This window comes from Festucalex cinctus, chromosome 21 (assembly GCF_051991245.1).
Source record: "Festucalex cinctus isolate MCC-2025b chromosome 21, RoL_Fcin_1.0, whole genome shotgun sequence".
Lineage (NCBI taxonomy): Eukaryota > Metazoa > Chordata > Actinopteri > Syngnathiformes > Syngnathidae > Festucalex > Festucalex cinctus.
This window is the reverse complement of record NC_135431.1, coordinates 9,426,621-9,450,998: the sequence shown is the minus strand read 5'-3', so window position 1 is coordinate 9,450,998 and position 24,378 is coordinate 9,426,621. Positions and strand designations below refer to the sequence as shown.

The following is a 24,378-nucleotide window of genomic DNA, read 5'->3' as shown; positions in this document are numbered from 1 at the left end:
TATAATATATATTATATATTTAACCTAGTTTTTACATTTTTTATTTGACATTTTAGCTTTCATTAGAGTAGACTTTCAAACTTACCATTTATTTTTAATCTTAGTTTTCTTTTTAATTTTACTTTTCACCGTTTCACACAAATTAATATTATTGTACATTTAGTTTTCACACTTGTTTTTACTTTGTAATTTTACCTTGCTTCATATATATAATATATAATAATAATCAAAAATTTTGTTTTTTTTCCGTTTTACATTTTCTTCTGTTGTCTTATTTTGTTTCTCATCTTAGCTGAAGTGTATTTACATTTAATTTCACCAACTATTTATATTTTACCTTTTTTTTTTTTTTTTTTAGTTTTTACATATATTTTTTTTTTTTTTACATTTTACCTTTCATTAGACTTTCAACTTACCATTTATTTTTAAATTTCACTATTTCCCACACATTGTACACTTAGTTTTCCCACTTCTTTAGTTTTAAAGTGCTTTTACCTTGTTTCATATATATATATATATATATATATATATATATAACGCTGAGTGAACGCTGGTGTTTTTTTGTTTGTTTGTTTTTTTTTTTGTTGTTGAACGCCACTATTTCTCCGTTATTTTTGGAAAGTGTGAACTTTGGAAAGTTTCAAGAAGAAACTAGAGACTGCACAAGGCGACTGCATTGTTCCCCTAAAACGGACCGCGTGGTGACACCCCCCACGCCGTTCAAGGCGAATATGTCTGCACTTACCCCACCGAGGACTTGCGACCACTGCATCCACCTGTCCCAGACCATTGTCGAGCTTCAGGAACGGATCTCAATGCTTCATAAAATCCATGACGATGAGAGGTTCCTCGACTCCATGGTTATACTTGGTGCAGCCTCTTCTGCTGCACCTGGCATCGAATTGGACTCCACAGTGCCCGTCCAACCTCTGGAAGACGGCCGTTGGAACGAGCTTGGAGCCAAACCTAAAAGAGTGGGGCGTGTTTCTCTCACTCCGAGTCCTAACATCCAGTCCTCCACTCCCCACTCCGACTGGCAAACTGCCCATAATAACAGGTCGAGTAAATCGCCTCATCTGCCCGACCCGTTGAATCCACGCGATATCCAGCTCTCTAACCGTTTTGGGGTCTTCCATGAGGAGGACTTCCCGCCGCTTGACCGCCATTATGGGTCGGGTAGCCGGGACCAGAGGGGGAATCAGCCGCGCTCTCCCGGAGCCCGTCCAGCGCAAGGCCGTCCGCGGTCTCCGTGTTCGCCGTCGGCAGCCGGATCCGCAGTGACCAAGGCTCCACCCGCCGTGACCAAGCGTAGCCGTAACCGGAGGGGAAATAAGCCACGCTCTCCCGGAGCCCGTCCACCGCAAGGCTGTCAGCGGCTTCCGTGCTCGCCGTCAGCAGCCGGATCCGCTGTGACTAAGGCTACCCCCGCCGTGACCGAGGCTGCCGTAACTACTCGGGGAACGCGACCGGTGAGTCCCACGTCCATGGCTCGTGTCACAGCAGCTCCGACCACTCTCATCATCGGAGATTCGATCGTGAGGAACTTGAGAGCGGAATCCACCATCACGCGCTGTTACCCTGGTGCCAGAGTTCGTAATATTTTAGAGCGGTTTCCTAGCATGTTGGCTAAATTTCCTTATGTTCGGAACATCGTAATACATGTTGGAGCCAACGACACTTCTCTCCGTCAGTCCGAACTTCTAAAGCAAGATTTTATTGATTTGTTGGAAGCCATTAAAGACTGTGGGAAACATGTTTTTATTTCGGGTCCGATTCCTACTCTGGGCCGAGGAAGCGAGCGCTTTAGCCGACTTTTGAGCCTCCATTCTTGGCTACAGTCTGAATGCTGTTTTTATAATATGTCTTTTATTGATAATTTTAATTTGTTTTGGGAGCGGGCATCTTATTTTAGAAATGATGGTATTCACCCCTCAATACTCGGTGCTCGGAAATTAGCCGAGAACATTGTTTATTCGTTACATGTGTTTCGTCAATGACTAACTGCCCCCTCGGTGTCTGAAGTTCTGTATCCAATTCCTACAATTAGTACAGTCACTACAGTTAGAATGCATACAGATAACAGTTTCCCAATTTCTACTATCACAGGCAGACGATTTCCCCCCACACACAAACAAAACATTTTTAACATTAATAATCTTTTATATGTTAACAATTCTTTTAATTGTGACTATGAGCGCACATTCGGCACAAACATTAAATTGGCTGTGCTGAATGTGCGCTCTCTTTTAAACAAAACTTTTATTATAAATGACCTGATCTTAGACAACAACCTAGAAGGTATTCTTCTATCAGAGACATGGCTCGGCACAGATGCCCCAGTTGTTCTCACCGAGGCTTGCCCATCCAATTTTAACTTTTTATTTTCTAACAGGGATGGTAAACGTGGAGGTGGGACTGCATCAATTTTTAAAGTCACTTTAGCTTCAAGGGAAGTTATTTTTAATACTTATCTATCATTTGAGTATCATGCTTTTGTTTGTAGCAATCCTCCTATTCTCTGTGTTTTAGTTTATAGACCTCCCCATCATTCTACTTCTTTTATTAGTGAGTTTTCAGAGTTCCTATCGATTTTACTTACTACTTATAATCGAATTTTAGTAACTGGCGATTTTAATGTCCACGTTGATAATATCTCGGACCCATTGTCCAGAGAATTTTTAAACCTTTTAAACTGTCTTGATTTTAAACAGCATGTCACACAGCCGACTCACAACAGAGGACACACTTTGGACTTGGTCATAACCTATGGCCTGTCCATTGGTGTGTCCTCTGTTGTTGACCTGGCTGTGTCTGACCACTATTGTGTATTTTTTAACATCGCCAGTTTTAATCATCAGGATGCCCCGGTGAGAACAGTGAGGAAACGCTACCTAACTTCTGAGGTGGCTGCAAATTTTATTGAGAATCTTAAGAGAATCCCTGCAGACTTTCTACCTGCTTCATGTGATTTTATTGTTGATAATTTTAATAAGAACTTAAGAACAACTTTGGATGAAGTAGCTCCACTTTTAACCAAAACTATAAAATTAAAGACTATTCCCCCGTGGAGAAATGACGAGATTAAAAAATTAAAACGAAAATGCAGGTGTGCTGAAAGGAGGTGGAGAAAAACTAAACTTTCAATACATTATGAAATTTTACGTGAACAACTTAAATCCTACAATAAAACAGTCAAACAGGCAAGAATATCTTATTTCTCAAATTTAATCGCAGTTCATTCAAAAGATCCTAAATTTCTTTTCTCCACTTTCGATCTTTTAACCAATCCTGATTTTAAAAAGCCATCACAGACTCCATCAAACACTCTCTGTGATGGCTTTGCAGACCACTTCAGAAGTAAAATTGATGGCATTAGGTCCAGTCTTTTAGTTGATCAAAATATAATTTTTAATAAATATGGACAGTCACTTTTACCTGAGGAAACACTGGAAAGTTTTACCCTGGTTGATGCAAGGACACTTGGTCGAGTTTTCTCCCAGGTCAACCCAACAACCTGCCTTTTAGATCCGATTCCCACATCACTTTTTAAGACATTTTATGGATTTTTTGAGGAACAGATTTTAACTATAGTCAATTGCTCTCTTCAGACGGGTGTTTTTCCTGCCGCCTTTAAAACGGCGGTGGTGAAGCCCCTTCTGAAGAAAAGCAATTTGGACCCCAGCAGTTTTAATAGTTATCGACCTATATCCAACTTACCCTTTTTAAGTAAGATTTTAGAAAAAATTGTTTTTATTCAATTGAATTCATTTTTAGATACAAATAATATTTTAGAGAAATATCAGTCTGGTTTTAGGATGAACCACAGTACCGAGACTGCCCTTTTAAAGATTTTAAATGATATCAGGTGTAATGAAGATATGAAAAAGCTTACAGTCTTGGTGCTACTGGATTTAAGTGCTGCCTTTGATACAGTAGATCACCACACTTTATTAAACAGACTTAGAAGCCTGGTGGGCATCTCTGGTACAGTTTTTAACTGGTTTTATTCCTATCTCACACACCGATATTTCTTTGTAAGTATGGATACATGTTCCTCTGAAACCCATGAAATTAAATGTGGGGTTCCCCAAGGCTCAATCTTAGGCCCATTACTTTTTAATCTTTATATGCTTCCCCTTGGGGAAGTCATCAGGAGACACGGCGTCAACTTCCACAGTTACGCTGATGATACACAGCTGTATATCGCCGTGTCACCTGATGACATGGGGCCTATTGATACCCTTTTAAATTGTATTTTAGATATTAAGTCATGGATGGCAGAAAATTTCCTGCAGCTCAACCAGGACAAAACAGAGGTTTTAGTCATCGGTCCTGAAGGTCAGAGAGAGAAACTTTTACCTAAACTACAAGATTTTAAACCCACGCAATGTGTAAAGAATTTGGGCGTCCTTTTTGACTCTGAGCTAACTTTTAATCCTCATATTAAAAATGTAGCCAAGATCGGTTTTTACCATCTTAAGAATATTGCCAGAGTCCGCCCGTTTCTCTCACAGGCCAACACGGAGGTGCTGATGCATGCTTTTATTTCTTGTCGTTTAGATTATTGTAATTCCCTGCTCTCTGGTCTTCCCAAAAAGAATATTTCAGTCCTACAGCTCCTTCAGAACTCAGCTGCACGTGTGCTGACGGGGACCGGAGGGCGGGAGCACATTACACCAGTTTTAAAATCGCTGCATTGGCTCCCCGTGCGTTTCAGGATTGATTTTAAGGTGCTTTTATTAGTTTTTAAATGTCTTAACGGTCTTGGCCCATCTTATTTATCTGACTTGCTTTTACCCTATTACCCCTCGCGGCCTCTGAGGTCTTCTGGCAGCGGCCTTTTAACTATTCCAAAGGTGAGGACCAAGACACATGGTGAAGCTGCCTTTAGCCACTATGGTCCTCACCTATGGAATGGCATGCCAGAGAGCATCAGGTCTGCAGAGAATATTTATGTTTTTAAGAGGAGGCTTAAGACTTACTTTTTTAGTTTGGCATTTGATTGACCTTTTTTATTTTTATTTTATTTTATTTTATTTTACTTATTATTATTTTTACTTTTTTATCCCCTTTTATTTATTTAACTTTTAATCTATATTGTCCTGTAGCTTTGTTTTTATTTATTTATTTTTTCTATCGTGTTTAACCGTTTTCTTTTAGTGTTTAAATGTTTTTATTTGGTAGTTATAAAATTTTTAGCTCCAGTGTTTTCTCATGGGGGAGCCTCCACAGTGAGAGGGATGCTTGGTCTTCATCCATCTCACTGTGGATGAACTCCTCCTGGGTGCCTTTCCTTACAGGGTACATCTGTGCCCAGCCATGTTGTGGTTTTCATGTGTTTGTTGGGTTTTGGGTGTGTCTGTGGGTACGATCATGGGGATGGGGGGGCTTTTTCTTTCTTTTATTTTATTGCATTATGGATGTCCAGCACTTTGAGTTGCATTTTAAATGTATGAAAGGTGCTATATAAATAAAGTTGATTGATTGATTGATATATAGAAAATATGAATCAAATTTTATTTTGTTTTCGTTTTACATTTTCCTCTTTTATCTTTTGTTTTTCTTCTTAGCTTACGAATATTTACATTTATTTTCACTGTAACTATATATATATATATATATATATATTTTTATTTTTTTTAGAGTTTTTACATTTTTTTATTTGACATTTAGCTTTCATTAGACTTTAAACCTTACCATTTATTTTTAACCTTAGTTTCCTTTTTTAAATTGTACTTTTCACTGTTTCCCCTACATTAATGATATTATTATACACTTTGTTTTCCCACTTCTTTAGTTTTACTGTACTTTGACCTTGTTTCAACCTTAAAGGGGAAGTCAACCCAAAAATGTACTTTCCCTCAGGGCGTGAATGCGCCATCCAGAGAAACAGGAAACCCCCCCGGAGAAGGATGGAAAATGAAAGTGAACTCACGTGAGTCGGGCAATTTGTCAGGTTGCTCGCTGACGAACTCCTTTGCTGATCCACCTGGCAGGCGACCTGTTACAGACGACACAAAAGCCACGCACGCGCACTGCGACGCAACAGACGGCTCGTGATTAGCAGTTTATATTTGGCTCGTCGTGTCTAATTTAGGCAGGGAACGTAAGTTGTGAAGGCCACAAATAACAAACGTAGTTACTTAACACTTAAGTATTGCACCACAGTGACACTTGATTGTTTTTAATCGCTGCTATTTACAAACGCATATTAGCCATTACGTCGGCTAGCCAGTGGCTGAGCTGCAATGTGTTTAGTTGTGGGAATGCTGAAGCATTCCCACGTTATTATGATTTTTATTCTCCACACTTTTTTGCCGCTTAACAACCCCCACATAATACTTCCAATTAAACTGTTCAACTAGCTTAAAAAAAATTCACGCCTCCTGGGGTATTTATTGTCTGATTCCACATTACTTACAGTATTTGCACAATTTAATATAAACTTTTCTCCATTCATTTTCAATGGGATAGACATTCAACATTTTCTAAGTGTCACTTTCCACGTCAGTTGGTAAAGCGCATTGTCAAGTAGCCAGGAGGTTATAATGTCATAATTTATCTCTCAATTTACATCTTAGCATTCATCTATTAGCATTCAGCTTTCAGCATTCACACACAATTTCTCAAGAAATTGCACTTAGTCTAGTTAGAATTACAATTCTAATACTTTCCATGTGGAAACTCAGTACTAATGCTGAACAACTAGACTAAGTGCAATTTCTGGAGAAATTGCGTGGGAATGCTGAAAGCTGAATACTAACATTTTGAATGCATGTGGAATGTCTATGAAGTAAATTGAGTGATAAATTATGAAATTATGATCTCCTGGTTATTGGGCAATGGCCTTTACCATCTGTGCCACCGAGCAGTATTAGACACCTGGTAATGATGGTAAGTTATATGTATGGAAGTGGGTGTGAAAAGTGACACTTAGAAAAAGTTGAATGTCCCATTGAAAATGAATGGGGGGAAGTTTGCGTGAATTTTTTAAACTAGTTGAACTTTGAACAGTGTAAATTGGATGTATTATGTGGGAGTTGTTACGCGGGAAAAAAAAGTGAAGAATAAAAATCACAACATATGTGGGAATGCTTCAGCATTCCCAAATTAATCAAACTTAAAAAAATAAAATAAAATAAAAAAAAACTGTTGGAAAAAAAAAAGACCTTCAAAAATCAAAAATTATTTTTCAAAATCATTCAACCCACTCAATGGATCTATTTTTCCATGTACTCCACAAAAATTACCTAAAAAATGTGTCAACAACATGTGGCACATTTTGAGACCCCATTTCTCTCACCGCATATGGTTCTACAGGAAATTCTCACATTCCAGACTAGCAACAAGGGGGCCACGCTACTATTTAATGAGTGAACTGCCTGCACTTGCTCGATGGTTTCCTGTCTGGCGGACTGAATGAAGAACTGACGCCAGATTACAATCAAAAGTGAGGAAGTGGCAAATTACAGTATTTGTCCGATAGCAGGTTCAAAGTGCGGCCCGGTGACAATTTTTGGTTCTGCGGGCGTTTTTAAGTCAGCCCACAGCACAATTTATCATTAGCATTAAGGCACTACGCACTTCCGCAGTGCTTCTTTCACCAAGTTCTGACTTGGGAGGAAGTGAAAGAATGTGTCATGAAGGGCTTGGAACGTTTTAAAAGCGTCACAGGTGAAGCTGACAGGACGACTGCGCAGGGGCACATCAGCTGCTGAAACAGCTGAGAGATGAAGGAGATGAATGAATATGAGCTAAAAATACAAAATCATCTGGAAAATATACAAATATTAAAAAGGCCAAAATGCTAGCTGAAAAATACAGGAACACATTATCTTGAAAAATATTCCAACAGAAAAAAACAAAACACCAAAGTAACTGAAAGATACACAAATAGTAGCTGAAAAACACAACAAATGTACAAAAACATTAGCTAGAAAATACTAATATTAGACAAAAAAAAACTATTAGATTTGGAAAAAAAAAAACAACCTACATAGGAAAAATAAAAAATACAAAATACAAAAATATTGCACCCCCAAAAACAAAAGTATTATGTTTTACAGAAATAGATGACTTTTGTTTTCAAGTATGCAAAACATTAAGAGAAAACTAAAGACAAAAAAAATACAATATGAGGTTACTACAAAAAAAAATATCTTAGTTGAAAAAATATGAAAATAGAAAAATGTAAAAAAAAAAAAAAAAAAAAAAAGTATTAGTTGAAAAACAAAATTAGACAAGTAAAAAAAAAATAAAAAATAAAAGTTGAAAAATACACATTAGCTGAAAAACGAGGGGAAAAGCCTATGGGCAAAAAATATTAGAAATTTGAAATATTACCTAAAATAATACGAGAATAGTACCAATAACACAAATATTATCTGGAAAAAATAAAAAATAAATAAATAAAAATCTTGAAGAATTCAAGCTAAAAATAAGGGGGAAATGAACTGAGAAATGCTCAATTAAACAAACAAAAAATATTACCTGGAAAAAAACAAACAAACATTGTGGGTGAGAGAACAAAAACACATCCTAGCCCAAAACTACCAAGCTGTGTCTACCTGTTGAGAGGTGGTGACCAATCACACAACAAACATGCATTCACACTCACACCTATGGACAATTTTGACTCAAGCCAACAATCAACATGCTAACTAGCCACTGGAAGGTGGAAGTCCAAATTCAAACGTGCACGCTTATGACTACGAGGCTGCTGCACACAAAACTACGTAAAAAAAAAAAGTGTCATTTTACTTTAGCTTTCTTGGAGGTCAGCGCTCAACTGAACTGAGTCATAGTGTGTGCCGTTCAAAAGACCTCTGCAGCTGACATCCTCTCAAAAAAACAGCAGCGACAATGCAACGTATTCCCAGCAAGTGCTGGAAAGTGGAATTTGTGCGAGTCAGCAGCAGGTCAAACTTCAAGTGAACAAACATGGCAGAGAGCAAACATGGACGGCTCTTTCCAAAAGCATGACAGATAGCGAGCCAGCATTCCCAGAGCAGAGGAATTCCTGACCTGATGATCTTTATACACAGACACGGAGCCTTTTTTTTTTTTTTTTTTTCCCCCACATGGCTGTTTAGGTACTTTGAACCAGATACTCATCAAGTTTCGCATGTTTGCAACCACAATTCACACCTGCCTCTTTTTACACCAAAATGGCGGAAAGCTATAGAGGATTGTAAAATTCTTTCATTTTTAAAAATATAATTATGTTGATATTACTTTGATAATGACAAAAATAAAATGGTCAAATATTAGAATTTCAGTACACTATAATAAAGTTGTAATAGAGCATTAAACTACTTTTCAAAATTGTTCCGCTCTCGTTAGTATTTTTGTAAAAGCACAATTAGTATGCGTGGGTCTTCCTAATGTTGCATCATTTGCAGCTACTGAAATTCATTTTTTGGGGCAAGAAATATGTCACTTCCTGCTTTCATTTACCTATAAGCCTCCTCAACCACCCTTGCTGAACGTGCGTTTGACGTTCAACCTTTTGTCGCCTTAAAACGACAAACTCTGAGCTCACTTCCACATCCGACGTGACCACGTTTAAGCTGACTTGTCATCGTTTGCTCACGAGTTCGGAGGACTCGGTGTAAAAAGTCGGCACTTCTGCAACTGGTGTGGATATAACATTTTTGTTTGTTTTTTTATTACTGCAAATCAGCATAGCAAAAAAAAAGAAAAAAAAAAAGAAGAAGAGCGTAAAACAAATGTGATGACGATTAAAGAGGAACGTGGGTCATTTGAGCACCAAAATGGAGGTGGTAAACACTTGGCAGGGTCCGAAAAAGTCAGTCAAACTAAACAAGTGCAGCAAATAACAGACCTCCCCTGAAACAAGCAACTTTTTCTGTGTTAAGGCAGCTGAAACTACAAACATGGAAAATCGAGCAAAAAATAGAGATCCATATCACAGTGTGTGAATATCCAACATCCAAAACTGTGTACAATCACTTCTTGTTGCTGTTGAGGTCCGAAAAAAAAAAGAAAAAAAAAAAAACATTCTTCGAAAATGTCGCTAGTAAAGGCAAATGTTCTGTCCTCAAAAGACTCTCCCAACATTTGGATATGTAGCTGGAATACTCGTGCCGAGGTTCCTGAATGTCCCCGGGGTAAATTTGCAAATAAGAACAAAGCAAAGTAGAAGAAAAATAAATTTGGGGTTATAAGTGAGGAGGGACGTGAGGTGGAAACTTTCCATGGAAATTATTGGGAATACAGTGCTGGATGCTCATTATAAGTGCCATGAAACATAAAAACTTTTTAGAAATAAAATTCTCTGGGGGGAAAAATGTAAATAACGGTAAGTGGAGAAAATGCAGCTAAAAAAATACGGGTAGATGTGTTCTCCTCAAAAACAAATCGATGTCCACTGTAAACACGGAATTTAAATTTAATTGGTGATATTTTGTCGCACAATTCTGACCAAATCTCTAAATTAGTTTTTCAAGTTCTCGCTTTTTTTTTTTTTGCCCTGTGTTTCAAATCAAAATTTGAGGTACCACCTAATCTATTTCCCATGGATGTCCAAATATGCCAAAATAATTTAATGTGAAACCTTCAATTCCCAATAACCTCCCAGAAATTTACATTAATTCCCATGGAAATTTCCCATCTGGAATACAGTGAACCCCCAGCTAAAATGGTTTCTAACTGCCTAAAGTTGCCACAAGATGGCAGCAACAAACTTTTATTTTAGACAAGGTTATGGCTTAACTCAAAAAAGCTATTCCCCCTTAGTTCAAAATGACTTCTTGGCACCAAAACAATATTTATATTAAACGTGGCTTTGGCGTGATTCACTGCATTTCCAAATTTTCCGAATGCTTTCACCCCTTTGCAACCCGAATAGTGAGTGATCAAAAACGGGAATTAAAACAAGGATACAATTGCTAGAGGCGGCGTCATCTCCGAGCAGGGTTAAGATTTGTAGTTTGAGGTAAGCCAGGTGAGGCCCTCGAAGAGTCCGTCCCCGGATGTGGCGCACGAAGGCTGCACGTACCAGTTGCGGTCGCGGATGCGCGTCAGGCCCAGCTTCTCCTGGATCTCGTGGGGCTTCATGGCGTCGGCCAGGTCCTGCTTGTTGGCGAAGATCAGGATGATGGCGTCGCGCATCTCCCGGTCGTTGATGATGCGGTGGAGCTCCTGGCGGGCCTCGTCGATGCGGTCCCGGTCGGCGCAGTCCACCACGAAGATCAGGCCCTGCGTGCCCGTGTAGTAGTGTCGCCAAAGCGGACGGATCTTATCCTGGCCGCCCACGTCCCACACGTTGAACTTGACGTTCTTGTAGGTGACCGTCTCCACGTTGAAGCCCACCGTGGGGATGGTGGTGACAGACTGTCCCAGCTTCAGCTTGTACAGGATGGTGGTCTTGCCCGCCGCGTCAAGTCCAAGCATCAGTATTCTCATCTCTTTGTTGCCAAAGATCTTTGACAGCATTTTCCCCATCGTGTTTACTGTGCATAAATACTTCTAGAATGGTATTAAAAAGATTCTCAGATGCAACAGTGTGGTGAGGTGACCTGAGTGGGTATGTATAAAGCCCTTGAGTGTAGTCTGGGAATGCTTCAGTCTAACCTGTGCCCTTCACAATCAACATTTCCACGGACGTCTCGACGCCTTCTTCCACGGAGGCAGGCCCCGTCACAAGCCCGGGTTTTCTCACTTCCTCCTCGGCCGCCGGTTGTCTTCCACTTGCCCCGGGCCTGGTGACGAAATTCAACGCCTCTGTAAGCGGAGCTGCTGCTGTTAATTCGCCGACAAACGGGTTCAGAATCGTCCTCGTTCTGCTACAGCGGGACATGAAGCGGAACAAGGGCCGAAAATGTGACTAATTCATCCGACTTTCTTCTCTCTTTTCCCTCCTGTGTGACACGAGAGCAGGGAGGGGTGTCAGGACGGAACACGACAACTTTGCAGCGCAAAAGAAAAAGAGTCCCCGCTTTCGACGCATCAAAGTGGGGTGAAAACGACTCACCTATCGGGCTGACGTCCTTCCCGCGGTCCCCGGGTCGTTTCTCGCCCGCTCTCTGGCTCTCTTCACCCTCTCACTCGCTCCCTCCCTTCGGCCCCGCGGTGCTGTGTTACCGGAAAAGGTGCGGACCTACATCGGGCGCCACTTCCTCTACAACAGCTCACTACTGTGCCGCCTTCAAGTGTTAGTCGAAAGCTCGGATATCTGAGTAGTTTAAGCACAAAAGGGTGCAAAAGGGCGTGCCACTTCGTTCTAAACAAGTCTTATGTTATTAATTTATTTAAAAAGTGATTTTAGTGCCAGCCCTTGAGTATGTAAGGATATTTATTGTGTACTTAATGTGTTCTTGCTTTTTCACAGTCTCATGGTTTGTCGAGATTTTTTTTTAACGCAATTTTCTTTCAAAGCTGTTGTCTTTGCACCGATAATCAATAGTTATCCCCACAAATGATCACTTTACACTTATATACATTAAACACCTCGATTCGTTTTGTGTATAAAAACAGCATGACCAACAATAACACTTAAATGTCCCGATTTAAACGCACCGAGCGCCATTTCGCATGCGCACTCCAGCACGCCTGATTGGCTCCGTAGGCGCCATTTGAGCATTCAACTTGTGTCTCATAACGTCTTAAATGTCACGTTTGCGACACGAATTTCACATAATTAGTCACACGTTGAGTCATTGAAGTTGATTTCAACGGGTGGAAACATTCCCTCCAAGAATTAAGTGCGCTGCCTACTCTTTATTTCTATTTTGAACTTTCCCCCTTTTTTTTTTTTTTCATTCAAAGAGGTTGCGTACGTTAGTGACGTGGAGGTTGTGTGTGGGCGGAGGGAGGGAGGTGTTTCATCACATTATTAATAATAGTAATAATAATAATAAAACTTAAATCAGGGCCAGCAAAGTCGTGAAGCACTGATGTACAACATAAATTCAAATTTTATTTTTCTATATCATGTTTTTTTCCCCCCTTCCGTTTCACTTGCATCAGGTAGCCTACTGCCAATGTTTCCCCAGCTTTTCTAGGCAGAAGTCACGCATTTTACTAAAATAAAATAAAATAAAATAAAATAAAATAAAATAAAATAAAATAAAATAAAATAAAATAAAATAAAATAAAATAAAATAAAAATTGTGTGGCTGATGCGAAGTTGGTTGACGTTGACCGCCAAAAGCATTGAAAAGGCATCTCTTCTGCAGAACGTGATTCCTCCACAAGGGGGCACAAATTCCCCGTGCAGACGTCAGATTGCTGCCCTGTGTGGCCGCATATAATGCACATGCCAGAAACCGCCAGTGGATTTTTATAAACCACAGATGTAAATAAAAATGACAAAGAGAAACTAATTTTCATAGGCTAGGTTGAAATTTACAGTATTTGTTTTTGTGTGAAAAAAAAAAAAACCTGCACAGGAAGTGGCTTCTCTTTTTGGGGGGCGGGGCTACATTAAATTTCAAATGTACAAAACATTGGCGTGGTACATTATTGTACAGAAAATGTAACAGACATCATAAGGAAGTCATCCCCCTCAAAATGAAAGAAAATAAAAGTACACATTTAAAAAAGGAGATTAAATTATGAATGAGGCTGTCAGCAAGATTTAGCTCACCTAAGTTTACACAAGTTAAATACATTTTTTCTTCTCCATATATTTAAAGAATAAAAGTAATGACATGGTTATTGATGTAAAACAGTATTTTTGTTTGGATTTTATGAATCTATTAAGAGCAAAAAATACCGTGTCAATGACTAGGTCATGGAATGAGAGATTGGGTAATTTGGGAAATAACCAGTCGCACAGATGAGTGATTTACAAGATGCCACAAGATGGCGCCAAATCTCTACTTTAATAATAAGTGTCCATCACGAGCATCTTCGAAGCTAACCGTAACTAAATTCCAAAATGTAGCCAAGAGTAGTTTGCTTTTAGTTATTCTAGCATCCAACATTACGTTTAACCTCTTTTGAAATCTGAAACTATATTTAAAACTTTGGACGTTGTAATGCTGGCTCAATCAATACCATCACAGCTAGGCTATAGTGTTAGATATACGTAAATGTAAACACTCATGAAAACAGGTGACAACACATAATTAATGCTTACCTACTGTATATCTTAAATTAAAAGTAGTATGTCTTTGCTCAATAAAGGTGGGCACTGACGTCATTCAAGAGGCCACTCCCACCTAGAGGCCCTCAACTAACGCAGATACTACAGTACATACAGTAATCACACTTTATAAATCCAATTTATTTCTTTACAATCCATCAGATGATAAAGTATTTTCATTCTCAATGTGTGCTGCTCCATTTGGGAATATCCGTTGTTAACTGGTAAATACACGCAAACCATTAGCATTAAGCTAGCAGAGGCTATGTACTACAGTAATTTGAATGGGGAAAATTATTTGATATACTATAGGTAATATTGTGTCATTTTCATGAATGGAAAAAAAAAAAAAAAAAAAAAGACACTTTATTTTCCCCCACCCTCTCAACTTTATTGAATGAAACATAGACAAGTTTGTGTATCCATACTATTAACAGCTTGTAAAATATAAAAGACGTTAAAACCATGCTTATGTGAATATTACGGAGAATGAAGCATATTAGTTGTTAAAACAAGAGGCTTTATCAGTACATACAAGCGTATACACATCATCTGTACAAATGTTAACAGGCTCACAGTGAAGTCAAAGCTGACTGAGAAGGTTAAAAGGAGTTTTGGGGGAATAGTTATGTACAAAAAAAAAAGAGCAAGGCTTTATAAATGTTTTTCCTCATTGGTGCTGGTGTCAACCTCTGATTCATCATAACAAAATTTGTTAATGTATTAAGCAACCTCCACTATTATTTGGTAGCTCACATTCATAAATTAATGCACTACGTTAAACCTCCAAATTATTTTTTCTACCACATGATGAAGCGAGGCTGATATAATAGTATTTTATTGTGTTATGACAAAAAAGATAAGTGAAAAGGTTCTTTCACAGTAAATTAGGCAGCATATGTTTTATGTATATACATGAAACATGAGGGGATTTTACTCCAATTTTTATCTTACTGACAATATAAATCACAGTTTGTACCATGGCTGCTACAAAATATATGAATACTTACTAATAATAATAATACGCCCCTGCCTTATGCAACAATTAGCTTTGGTAATGATTTGTTGCTTGTGGAATTTTAAAAAATAATCTTTACTTGTGACAAAGTAAACAAAACAAAAAAAAGGGCTCAACATGAAAAAATAAAGGGTGCTTGGAAGAATACTCGATATAAATACAATATACAATCTGTTTACCTTCTGACATTCTCTCACGCCTATACACCATTAGACACACGCACACTCATGGGTAAACATTCGTCCACTTGTTTGCCTCGTTGTGGAGACGGACTGGGGATGGGGATCATGGCTGGATGGAGGGAGGTGGGTAAGGGTGGTGGACAGGAAGCTCGGTGACTCAGTCTCTCTCAGGGCAGGAAGTGGGCGGAGCCCATTCCCGGCGTGTCAGTAGGCAGTCGCAACCAAGACTCTTCAGCTTCTTCCTTGTCATCACTCGCGTCCTGGTCTCCCAGGCAACGGTGCTGAATCTTCACCTGGGGGGGGGAAGCAAGAAGAGATGTTAGGAACATGCAACAATTAACTTTAACAGCATACAGGGACCAGTCTCCACATCCTTGATTTCTATTTAATACCCTCGTGTAGCTAACTTCGTTCTGCTTCTCCCTGAATAAGCAACATCAAATAACGTCAGCCTGTGCTGCCAGAAGATGGCGCCAAAGCACAACATTAAATTAAGTTTCCCAACATAGTTCATTGCCACAAGATGGCGCCAAAGTAGTGCTTTCATTGCTTTAATCTGAGCACAAATACAAATACCGGAGCTATGTTCCAGATAACAGACAATACAAACGAAATTAGCCGGATAATGCGTCAAGATGTCCGCCATTTTGCTGCAGTCATTTATCAAGGCTTTTGTAATGACGTTACATCACTGTCCTTATCAAACTCAAAAAGTTGATAATAGATGGCATAGAATTACCTTACACTGGTAGAATAAACTTTTTTTTTTTTTTTTTAAATGTGTTTAACCCATCTAACATTGGTATAACAGATATCGCAGCTGCAATCGTGTAAAATGCTACTTCCTTGCTCAAGCTAGCCCCCAAACATTAGCAGAAATAAAAGGTCTATTTGGTTTTGTCATTTAGCTTAACTGTGGTGGTTTATGAAGTTTATTCATCCTCAAGACAGGAGTAGAGGAGGGCTGATTATCTTTTGAGGTCAGAAACAGGACAAAACATGAGCCTGTCCTCTCTCAACTGGTTTGTCCATGCAGACATTGGATGTCAGGACATTTTTATATCTGTTATATGGCATTAGCGAACCCCCACTTTTGGGTTAGTGGTAGTGTCAGTTTTCCACAAACTGAGACTCCATCACAGGGCAAAGCTAAAATTACAAATTGGTAATTCACTGAACATTTTTTGTTATGTCTAATTATGTGTAAAAATGTAGCTTTTTAAACCATATGTAACTTTTGAACTATACTGTACATCTTAGTGTATCTTTGAAAATAATTTTTTTCAGAATTTTGTCATGGATATAATCATCTACCTGCCCCAAAGTGAGACGGAACACTGCAGTGTCACCATTCATTTAGCACATTTTTCCATTCACTCTCCATGATTGTTACTATAAATACGCTAAGTCAATAACTAAGTGTTGTTGAATGCAAATATTAATGACAGCCAATTAATAATAATTGCTAAGTAGGTACATTTGCAAATGCTGATAGGTTTGACTGTACATTACCACTGATGCACCAATTTCCCATGAAGACAGCATGAACGGGGCAAAAGACTCCCCGTTTAACATTTTCACTTTGGTCAATCTTTGCCTCCCTCATCCCTGATTATGCACTTCATGTAGTTAAATCCACCTCTCCTTAAACAAACTAAAGTACATTCAAGAAAACGAGACATTGATAACAATTTTACAAAATGCTGCTTATGAAAACACGTCCCAGTGTTTGGAATGTCAAAGCTCGACAAGACTTGTGCACTATAATGGAAGAAAGTGTAGACTCAATGTGTCTAAGATAGGGTGGAGGAAAGCTGATGGAAGAAGGGTGGTGGTGGTGGTGGTGGGGGATCATAATCAGTCTTTCAGCACAAGTTCATCTCCCCCCCTCACACACCACTTCCTTTTAAGACCCCAGCCGACAAAGATGGGGTCAACAACAGCATTCCTACTTTGATATCAAAGGTTCCCTGGTAACTCAGCGCCTGAACAAAAGCGTCTTCATCTGCCCCCAGCCCCTCTAATAAAAGTAGAGCCCGTTGATGTTTATAAGGAAAAAAAAAAGCACACATGAGAAACCCGTTTGATCGGTTAATGAAGGAATTCTGTAGTCCATCTCACCTGCTCACGAGGCCGGTGTGATCTCTGTGGACGTGGGCTGGATCTCCTTCACCGCCTCTTCGATAACCTCCATCACCTGCGCCATCACCTCGGCGCACTTTGACGGCGTCCTCTCCTCCGCCGGGAGACTTTCCGACTGGTCGCTCGCCGGCCGGTCTCCTTTGCCGTCCACGGGGCCGTTGCTGCCGAACTCCTCCACCACCTCCTCTTTGATTGACTCCTCCTCGAGCACCTGCGCGGTCTGCAGGACCACCTGCATGGGCATGTGGATCTCCTTCTCCGGTTGTGGTTTCTCTTCTTCCATTTCCTCTTTCAAAGCCTCCTGTTTGTTGTTCATCTGACTCTCGCCAATGATCTCCACGACTTCTTCTTCTATGACAAATTCTTCACTTGCGTTTACCTCCACGGCTTTCTTCAAGTCTTCCTCGGATTTCTTGTCTTCCACCGCAGACCCGTTGATGATCTCTGCCACCTCAATTGGAACTGTTTCACATTCCATGGCAACAAAAAGTGGCTTCACTGGTTTTTCTTTGGTGGTAGGGGTGGGAGTGTCAGTGACAACAGGGGTCTCCGCTGAAATCTCAATCTCCTTTTCTGTGGTCATCACTGCCTGGACTGGTGTTGCGGTGTGTGTTGTGGAAGCCTCCGGGGTTTGGGGCTGTTCTGAAACTTTATCCACAGCACCCTGAATGACACACTGCGTGATGGCCACGCTCTGTGCCTCAATTTGACTGGACTCGTCATTATCAGCACTGGTTTCTGTGGCATCCTTTGCCTCAGATATGTTGGAGCTTGCCGATTGGTCCACACAGGGAGAGCTGACGAGGACTACAGACTCTGTGATGACGGCAACCTGCTCACTTGCTTCTGTGGTTTGGCAGGCAAGTTCTCCTTCCTTGTTGGTTTTCACACTTTGCTCAGTGACTTCTCCGTTCTGCAAAAGCACGGGTATTTCGGGATCGATTGGTGCATTGTTCGCCATATTGGTGGCTTTGGGCTCAGGTTCAACACTCTCCTCAGCAGTTTGGATGTTCAACACTTTGCTCTGTGTGATTTCGACGGGCTCTATCGCAACGTTTCTAACTTGTTGAACTTGGGCGCTCAATAGCGCGTCTTCTGTCACAACAGCCTCCTCCACTTTTTGCGGCCCCTCTTCTACTATGACCTCGGTGCTGAGAGCGTCAGTGATCACAGAAACACACGCTGTGATCTGAGTTGCAGGTTTCTCTAGAGCCAGTTTAGCAATCTCTTTGGTTCCCAGGCCGGTGCAGATGGCCATGGCCTCATCGTGGGCATGTGGTTCCAGCAGGCGGGGAGACTTGGAATCAGCGTGGTCCAAAGGTGGTTCAGTTTCTTCAGAGGCAATCTCAACTGGTGCGTCTTCACAGATCACAGTTGTCACAGGTGGAACTTCACTTATTTCGGCCTGGATGGCGGCCACAAGCTCCTGTGCATTTTCATCCTTGGGATCACAGGTGGTGGTTTCTGAGGGAGGAGCTTGAGCAATCTCAGCTACAGATAATCTCTGCCCGACAGGTTTTGGGGACAAACCGCCGTGCTCGTCGGTGTCAGTGTCAACAGACTTGGGCGTAGCGATGTTCTCTGCTTCTTCTGTAATGTCGCTGAGCTGATCGTGCTTGTCATCGCCTCGCTCTACCATGGCTGCAATCCATGAAGGGGATCTCTCATCGGAGGACACTTGAGCTGTGGTCGCAGTTTCTTCTTCCTGGACAATCTCGTGCTGTGCGTCATACTCGGAGAGGGGAACAACAGCTGGGGTGTCGGAGTCCTCCTCACTCTCAGTGGAGGCTTGTTTTTCAGCTTTTTTCTTCCTGAGACCAGGGAAGAACTTTCTCAGAGAGAATGACGACTCATCTTTTGGCACTTCACTTTCTGGCTGGACCTGTTCGGCACTTTCTTCTGTCTTCTCTTCAGATTTGGCCTTACTCTTTGGCATAACCATGCGTTTCAGAGTGTCCCAGGCAGACTCCCTCTCTGGTGGACTACTCAGAGGTTCTGGAGAGGAAGCAGCTTCTCCTTCGCCTTCAACACTTTGAGAGTTTGCCACAGCTGCCTCCGTCTTGTCCTCCTGCTTGCCCTCTTCTGTAGCTGGCGCAGGACTCTCCTCTTCAATCTTGGTTTCCTCATCGTCAGAATCTGAAGTCTTTCTGGTCCTCTTTTTGGGTCCTCCCATACACATCAGAGCTTCCCAAGAGACAGAAGTGTCCATTTTCTTTTTGGGCTCCTCTGTGCTGCTGACCAGTTTCTCTTCAGTATTTTCTGTCTTGCACTCATCCTCACAGGGTTTGTCGTCTTTAGCTTCCTCCTCTACACTCCTATCTGCTAAAGGAGCACTTTCAGAAGAAGACAAGGTTGCCGACTTTGCTGCTTTCTCACTTGTGACCTCATCGTCGCTCTCAGAAGGTCTTTTCACACGTTTCTTGGGTGTCACTAGTTTCTTGAAGGAAGACCAGGTGACGATGCCCTCCTTTTTCTTCTCTCCATCAGAGACAACTTCACCTTCGGCTTCCTGTGTGGAGTCAGACCGGGCCACCTCTGCTTCAACGGCAGGCTCTCCTGATTTCTCTGGAGATGAGGGTCCACTGTCAGCTTTTGCCACTTCTGTGGATTCTGTGGAAGACTGAAGTTCTGCTGCTTGCTCGCCAGACTCTGTCAGTTTCACCTCATTATCTTTCTTACTCTTCTTGTTCTTAGTTGAGAGTTTCTTCAAGCCAGCACCAGTGAAAAGCTTTTTTAGTGGGCTTCCTTGGGGCTTTGTCTTCTCTTGTGAAGTCGTGAGTTCAGAATCAGAGGTGACCTCTGCTGGAGCCGTCTCTTCTTCTGCTTTTTCTTCTTCTGGCTTTGTTTCATCAGAAGTGACCTCGGACTCTGAGCTTGGCTCGGGTTTAGCCTCTTCAGGTGATGCCGGGGCCTCCTCTTCGGCTTTTTCTTCTGTCAGTTTTTCTTCCTTGGTCTCTTGTTCCGCAACTGGCTTACCTTCTCCCTCCTCAGTCTTAACAGCTTCGTCCTCGCCAGCTACCTCCTTTTCTTCCTCCTCTTTTGTCCTCTTAATGCTGGATTTCTTTCGCAGATTTGAGAAGAGGCCTGTACTAAATAGCTTCTTGAAGGGGGACAACGCAGCCTCCTGAGCTGGTGGACTGGCTTCGCCCTCTTTCTCAGCTACTTCCTCTTTGACAGCTCCGTCTGAGATTTCAGCAGTATCAGCAGGACCATCTGGGGTTTCAGAATTGTCGGTATCTTTAGTGACTTCAGCCTCAGTGTGGGGTGCTTCTATTTTACCCTCTTTCTCTTCTGCGGCGACATTCTCTTCCGCAGTAGCAGTCTCGTCGTTTGCAGGTTCATCAATTCCATTGACCATGTCTCCATCCTTATCTTTCACTGTCAACAGCTTCACTGGCTCTTTCTCCTCACTCTTGTCTTTCTTCAGGGTGAACTTAAAGCCCACGAAGCGGAAGATCTTCTTGAAGCCCACTTCGCCTGTCTCGTCGGGCTTCTCCTCCGCTGCCTTCTCCTCAGCGGGAGTGATGTCGTTGTTGTCGGGAGACTCCTTCTCCACTTTCTCACCGTTCACCTGAGGAGCCTGCTCGTCCGCGTTGGTGTCCATGGTCTCTGAGGTGTCCTCCTTCTGAGCCACAGACACACCATCTGGCTGGCCAACTGAAATGATGAAGAAAGTCACAAAAATAACTTTGTTAAACAAATCAATATGTTTCAGCCAAATCTGTCATTTATTTATGAAAATGCTCTCGTCCATTTTCTGCCTTCTCACACCTGATACTCTGGGACTCAAATGTCTAATTTGTAGATATCACATTACTCGTTTACACATATTCACACCTTCTTTAAAGAAAAACTGTGGGAACTACCATGTTCTTTTTCTTCCTCTGTCTTTAGCAAACAAAGTAGACGTAATTTGAACTGAAACTGCAATTCCAAACAAACAAACAAAACGTGGGAAAGAATGGTAATTCCATGCTACTGTTCTGTAGCGGTTTTGTCCCACAAAAAAAAAGTAGAAATGTTCCCACAATACAAATCATAGCCTCACTGCATTCTTTGGATATTTTAGTGTTAGACGAGAAACAATGCATTTTAAGGTTTCGAGGAAATTATGTCAAAACTGCAACATATTGTTAAAAAAATTGTGTGTTGTTTTTAGTGAGGACGCGCCTAAATGCTATGTATGGATTTGACCCAACAAGGAATGTGTGCTATGTTATTCAAGGTCTCAGTTAACTCAGCTAAACTGTGTTTTACATTTCTAAAAACCAAACAATGCGAGGCCTACAACCACCCTCTTTGAATTGAGTCCCCTTGACCCACATTCCAACACAGATGGGGAACCGCCTCCTTGAAGGCACGATACAATAGCCCTCTAACCCTTGCTGTGGCCTGTGAAAACAAGGGGAAAGGAGCGGGGGGCAGTGGCGGTGGTCACAAACTTGACAAGATTCAGCATATTTACAAAATAAAGTCGCGCCTGGGCGGCGGCGTGCCATCGGCGTGGACACCGGGTGGCTCGCGAGTGGCCGTCGTTTCAAAATGTGTTCATCAGCAAACAGAGAAACTCAACTTGCCGCCTCCCCTTAACTTAAGTTGTAAAGTCCGGGTCAGACTTGCCGGATGAGGTCATGTGTATGTACACGGATCATAAAATTGGGAATCATGTTGATTTAACACACTGCTGGCATCTCTCCTGTCTTTTTGATCTCAGTTTTTTGTTTTGTTTTACAGGCACAGGGGAGTTGAGAAGGTGGACGAACGAGTTCTTTTCCTTTTGGAGGAGGCAGGTGGGGGTGGGTGGGATGCTGATAGCCTGGAATTAAAAACCCCAACTTCCAACGTATTTCAGAGGTGCATAACACATTTTGGGATGAAACAATTGGAATATTGTGATAGTACAAATTGGGTAAAATCAGTAATATTGGATCCCATGTCCCAAATAAAGCCATTGTAACTCTACCCCAGCTGAAAACTGACACTTGTTTACCAACTTCACCCAAATGTATGCAAATCCCTATTAGGATGACTTGTCTGGAGCAGCAGCAGCTCTGCAAACAAAAGAAGTCAGTTAAGCAGAAAAAAAAGAGGCCAACTCGGCTCTCACATCCCCCAGAACTGACAAAGACCCCCCCCCCCATCTAAGGTGTGGTCAGAGTGTCTCCGAGGCGCCACTTTGGGAGGAGGGGTACTCATCTCATCCACAGTAATAAATCAGAAACTGCATTTGTGACATCCAAGGACCGCATCTGTCATGTCTAATTGAGACGGACTTGAGCAATAATCTATGCCAGAATTAATTTCAGGTGACCCTCTCTGACACCAGCCCCCCTCCTGCTCTTTGTGGTTTAAGACAAACAACCCCCCTGGGAATTATGGTCCCGGGAGTCGAGAAATTAAAGCTTGGAGCGGAAAATCTCTGCTCATCTCTGCATATGATGAAAAGCAACTGTTGCTCTTCATTCATACTATAAAAACAAACTTTCCCACCACCCCCCCCAAAAAACCCTTGGGACCGCAGCCCACTGGGTCACTAGAGTAACAAGTCTACACTGGGATGGATGCTGTATACGGAGAACCACCATTGTACATAAAATTAACAAAAAATGAAGATGCACAGCAGTGTTATTTGTTGTTTTTATGTTAAAATGCCTCTGCAGAGAGAGATACACCACTATGCAACCACACCCTCAGGACAACAATACCCTCAGCCATACTCAAAGCAAAACCAATCACAATTTAGCCAAATTTAACTCACATAAAAACAACAAAATACACATTATTATAAAGACAAATTTTACCATATAAAATCAATTGAGCTTACCTGTTAAAGTAATTGTTCCAAGCATTTGTGAAAGTTACCCCCCAAAAATCCTGTGTTTTATTAAATTGAAAAATAAAATTCTTGAAAAAAAAAATCAATTCTCTATTTCCCTTCACTTGTTCCGCGCTCGGCGGTTGGAGTTGCTGTTCTGCTGCTCTGTAGCCCGTGTGTGTCGATAGGGCCGCCTCACACACATTTCAACAGACTGACACACATGTCACGTTGGGACCACCCCCGCCTCCCTCTCCCACCACCCCCCCTCCTTTCTTCAGCTGTTCTGAATGAGCCCCCACACCCCCCTCTCCACCTTTACTAGCACACCCCCTCCCTCTAGTACACTTCCGCCCCGGCCTGACTGCAACTCATCATCATGAACTCTTTCAAGGAAATGACCCCTTTTTTTTTTTTTTAGTAAGAATAAAACTATTGTATGTGATCAAACCGCATGGAAAACACCCCACCTCCACCCCCCAAATCCTTCTGACACGCAACGTCTCCTTTTCTGACCTTAATACCCATGCCTGTCTCCCCAAAAGACAAACTGGCACAGACTGGTTGAAAAAGTGGTCGACCGTAACGTTTCTCTTTCACAACATGACCCTCCTGCATTTTTTTAAAGCCACTTTTGTCTGAATGGGAACATTTTGAATGGTTTTATTCAATACACGCAAATTTTTCAGTTGAAGTGTTTCAAATTTTAGCCAAGCAAGATTTAAAATTGTCGAATTGAGACAAAACAAATGACACATTACCGAAAAGCTAGAGAGTTCAAGTCGAGCCTTTCATAAGTTTTAGCCAGGGAAGTCTTAAGTCTAACTCAAGTTAGTCAACATCAAGACGGGCTAGTTTATATAATGGAAATACATGAGTCTTCAAATATTCATCTTACAATGTTCTACAGGCCAAAACCAAGGTAAGAATAGTGTTGGTGGGGGGTTTCAAGGTGGTAGCCGCCCCATGTAAATGCTAACAAGCCCCGCTTAATGCAAACGCATCAAATTTGGCATTTGTGTAAGGTGGGGTCAGACGAGACGGAATGCAGATAAATGCTCATGGTAAACAGCGTCGCAGTCGTGATCTGTAATCTTCCGCATTGTCCCCA

The 24,378-nt window shown here is 41.4% G+C and overlaps 2 protein-coding genes across 6 annotated transcripts in view; both read right to left on the bottom strand.

Annotated features, from left to right (window-relative positions):
- Positions 1-9,637: 9,637 nt before the first annotated feature.
- LOC144010565 (ADP-ribosylation factor 6-like) lies at positions 9,638-12,154 on the bottom strand. Of its 2 annotated transcripts, none has more exons than XM_077510939.1 (2): positions 11,996-12,154; positions 9,638-11,723 (listed from the first exon to the last, which is right to left on the bottom strand). In XM_077510939.1, the coding sequence occupies exon 2, from the start codon at positions 11,464-11,466 to the stop codon at positions 10,939-10,941; it is 528 nt and encodes a 175-aa protein (XP_077367065.1). In that variant the 5' UTR covers positions 11,467-11,723; positions 11,996-12,154; the 3' UTR covers positions 9,638-10,938. The 2 variants fall into 2 exon arrangements, with proteins under 2 accessions (XP_077367065.1, XP_077367064.1); XM_077510938.1 differs by having other exon boundaries at positions 9,638-11,882; positions 11,996-12,151.
- Positions 12,155-14,932: 2,778 nt separating this feature from the next.
- akap12b (A kinase (PRKA) anchor protein 12b) overlaps positions 14,933-24,378 on the bottom strand; it is a 37,727-nt gene continuing 28,281 nt past the window's right edge. For 3 of the 4 annotated variants that reach the window (XM_077509820.1, XM_077509819.1, XM_077509821.1), the window contains 2 exons: positions 17,432-21,109; positions 14,933-15,603 (listed from right to left, as the gene is read on the bottom strand). In XM_077509820.1, the coding sequence (XP_077365946.1) occupies positions 17,436-21,109 (3,674 nt within the window). In that variant the 3' untranslated portion in view covers positions 14,933-15,603; positions 17,432-17,435. Of the gene's footprint in view, positions 15,604-17,431; positions 21,110-23,276; positions 23,468-24,378 lie in introns of those variants that run through there. The other variant, XM_077509822.1, reaches the window with a different exon arrangement.

What these genes read in the sequence shown, in the direction of transcription:
- LOC144010565 (XM_077510939.1), bottom strand. Translation starts at nt 11,466, where the DNA reads ATGGGGAAAATGCTGTCAAAGATCTTTGGCAACAAAGAGATGAGAATA.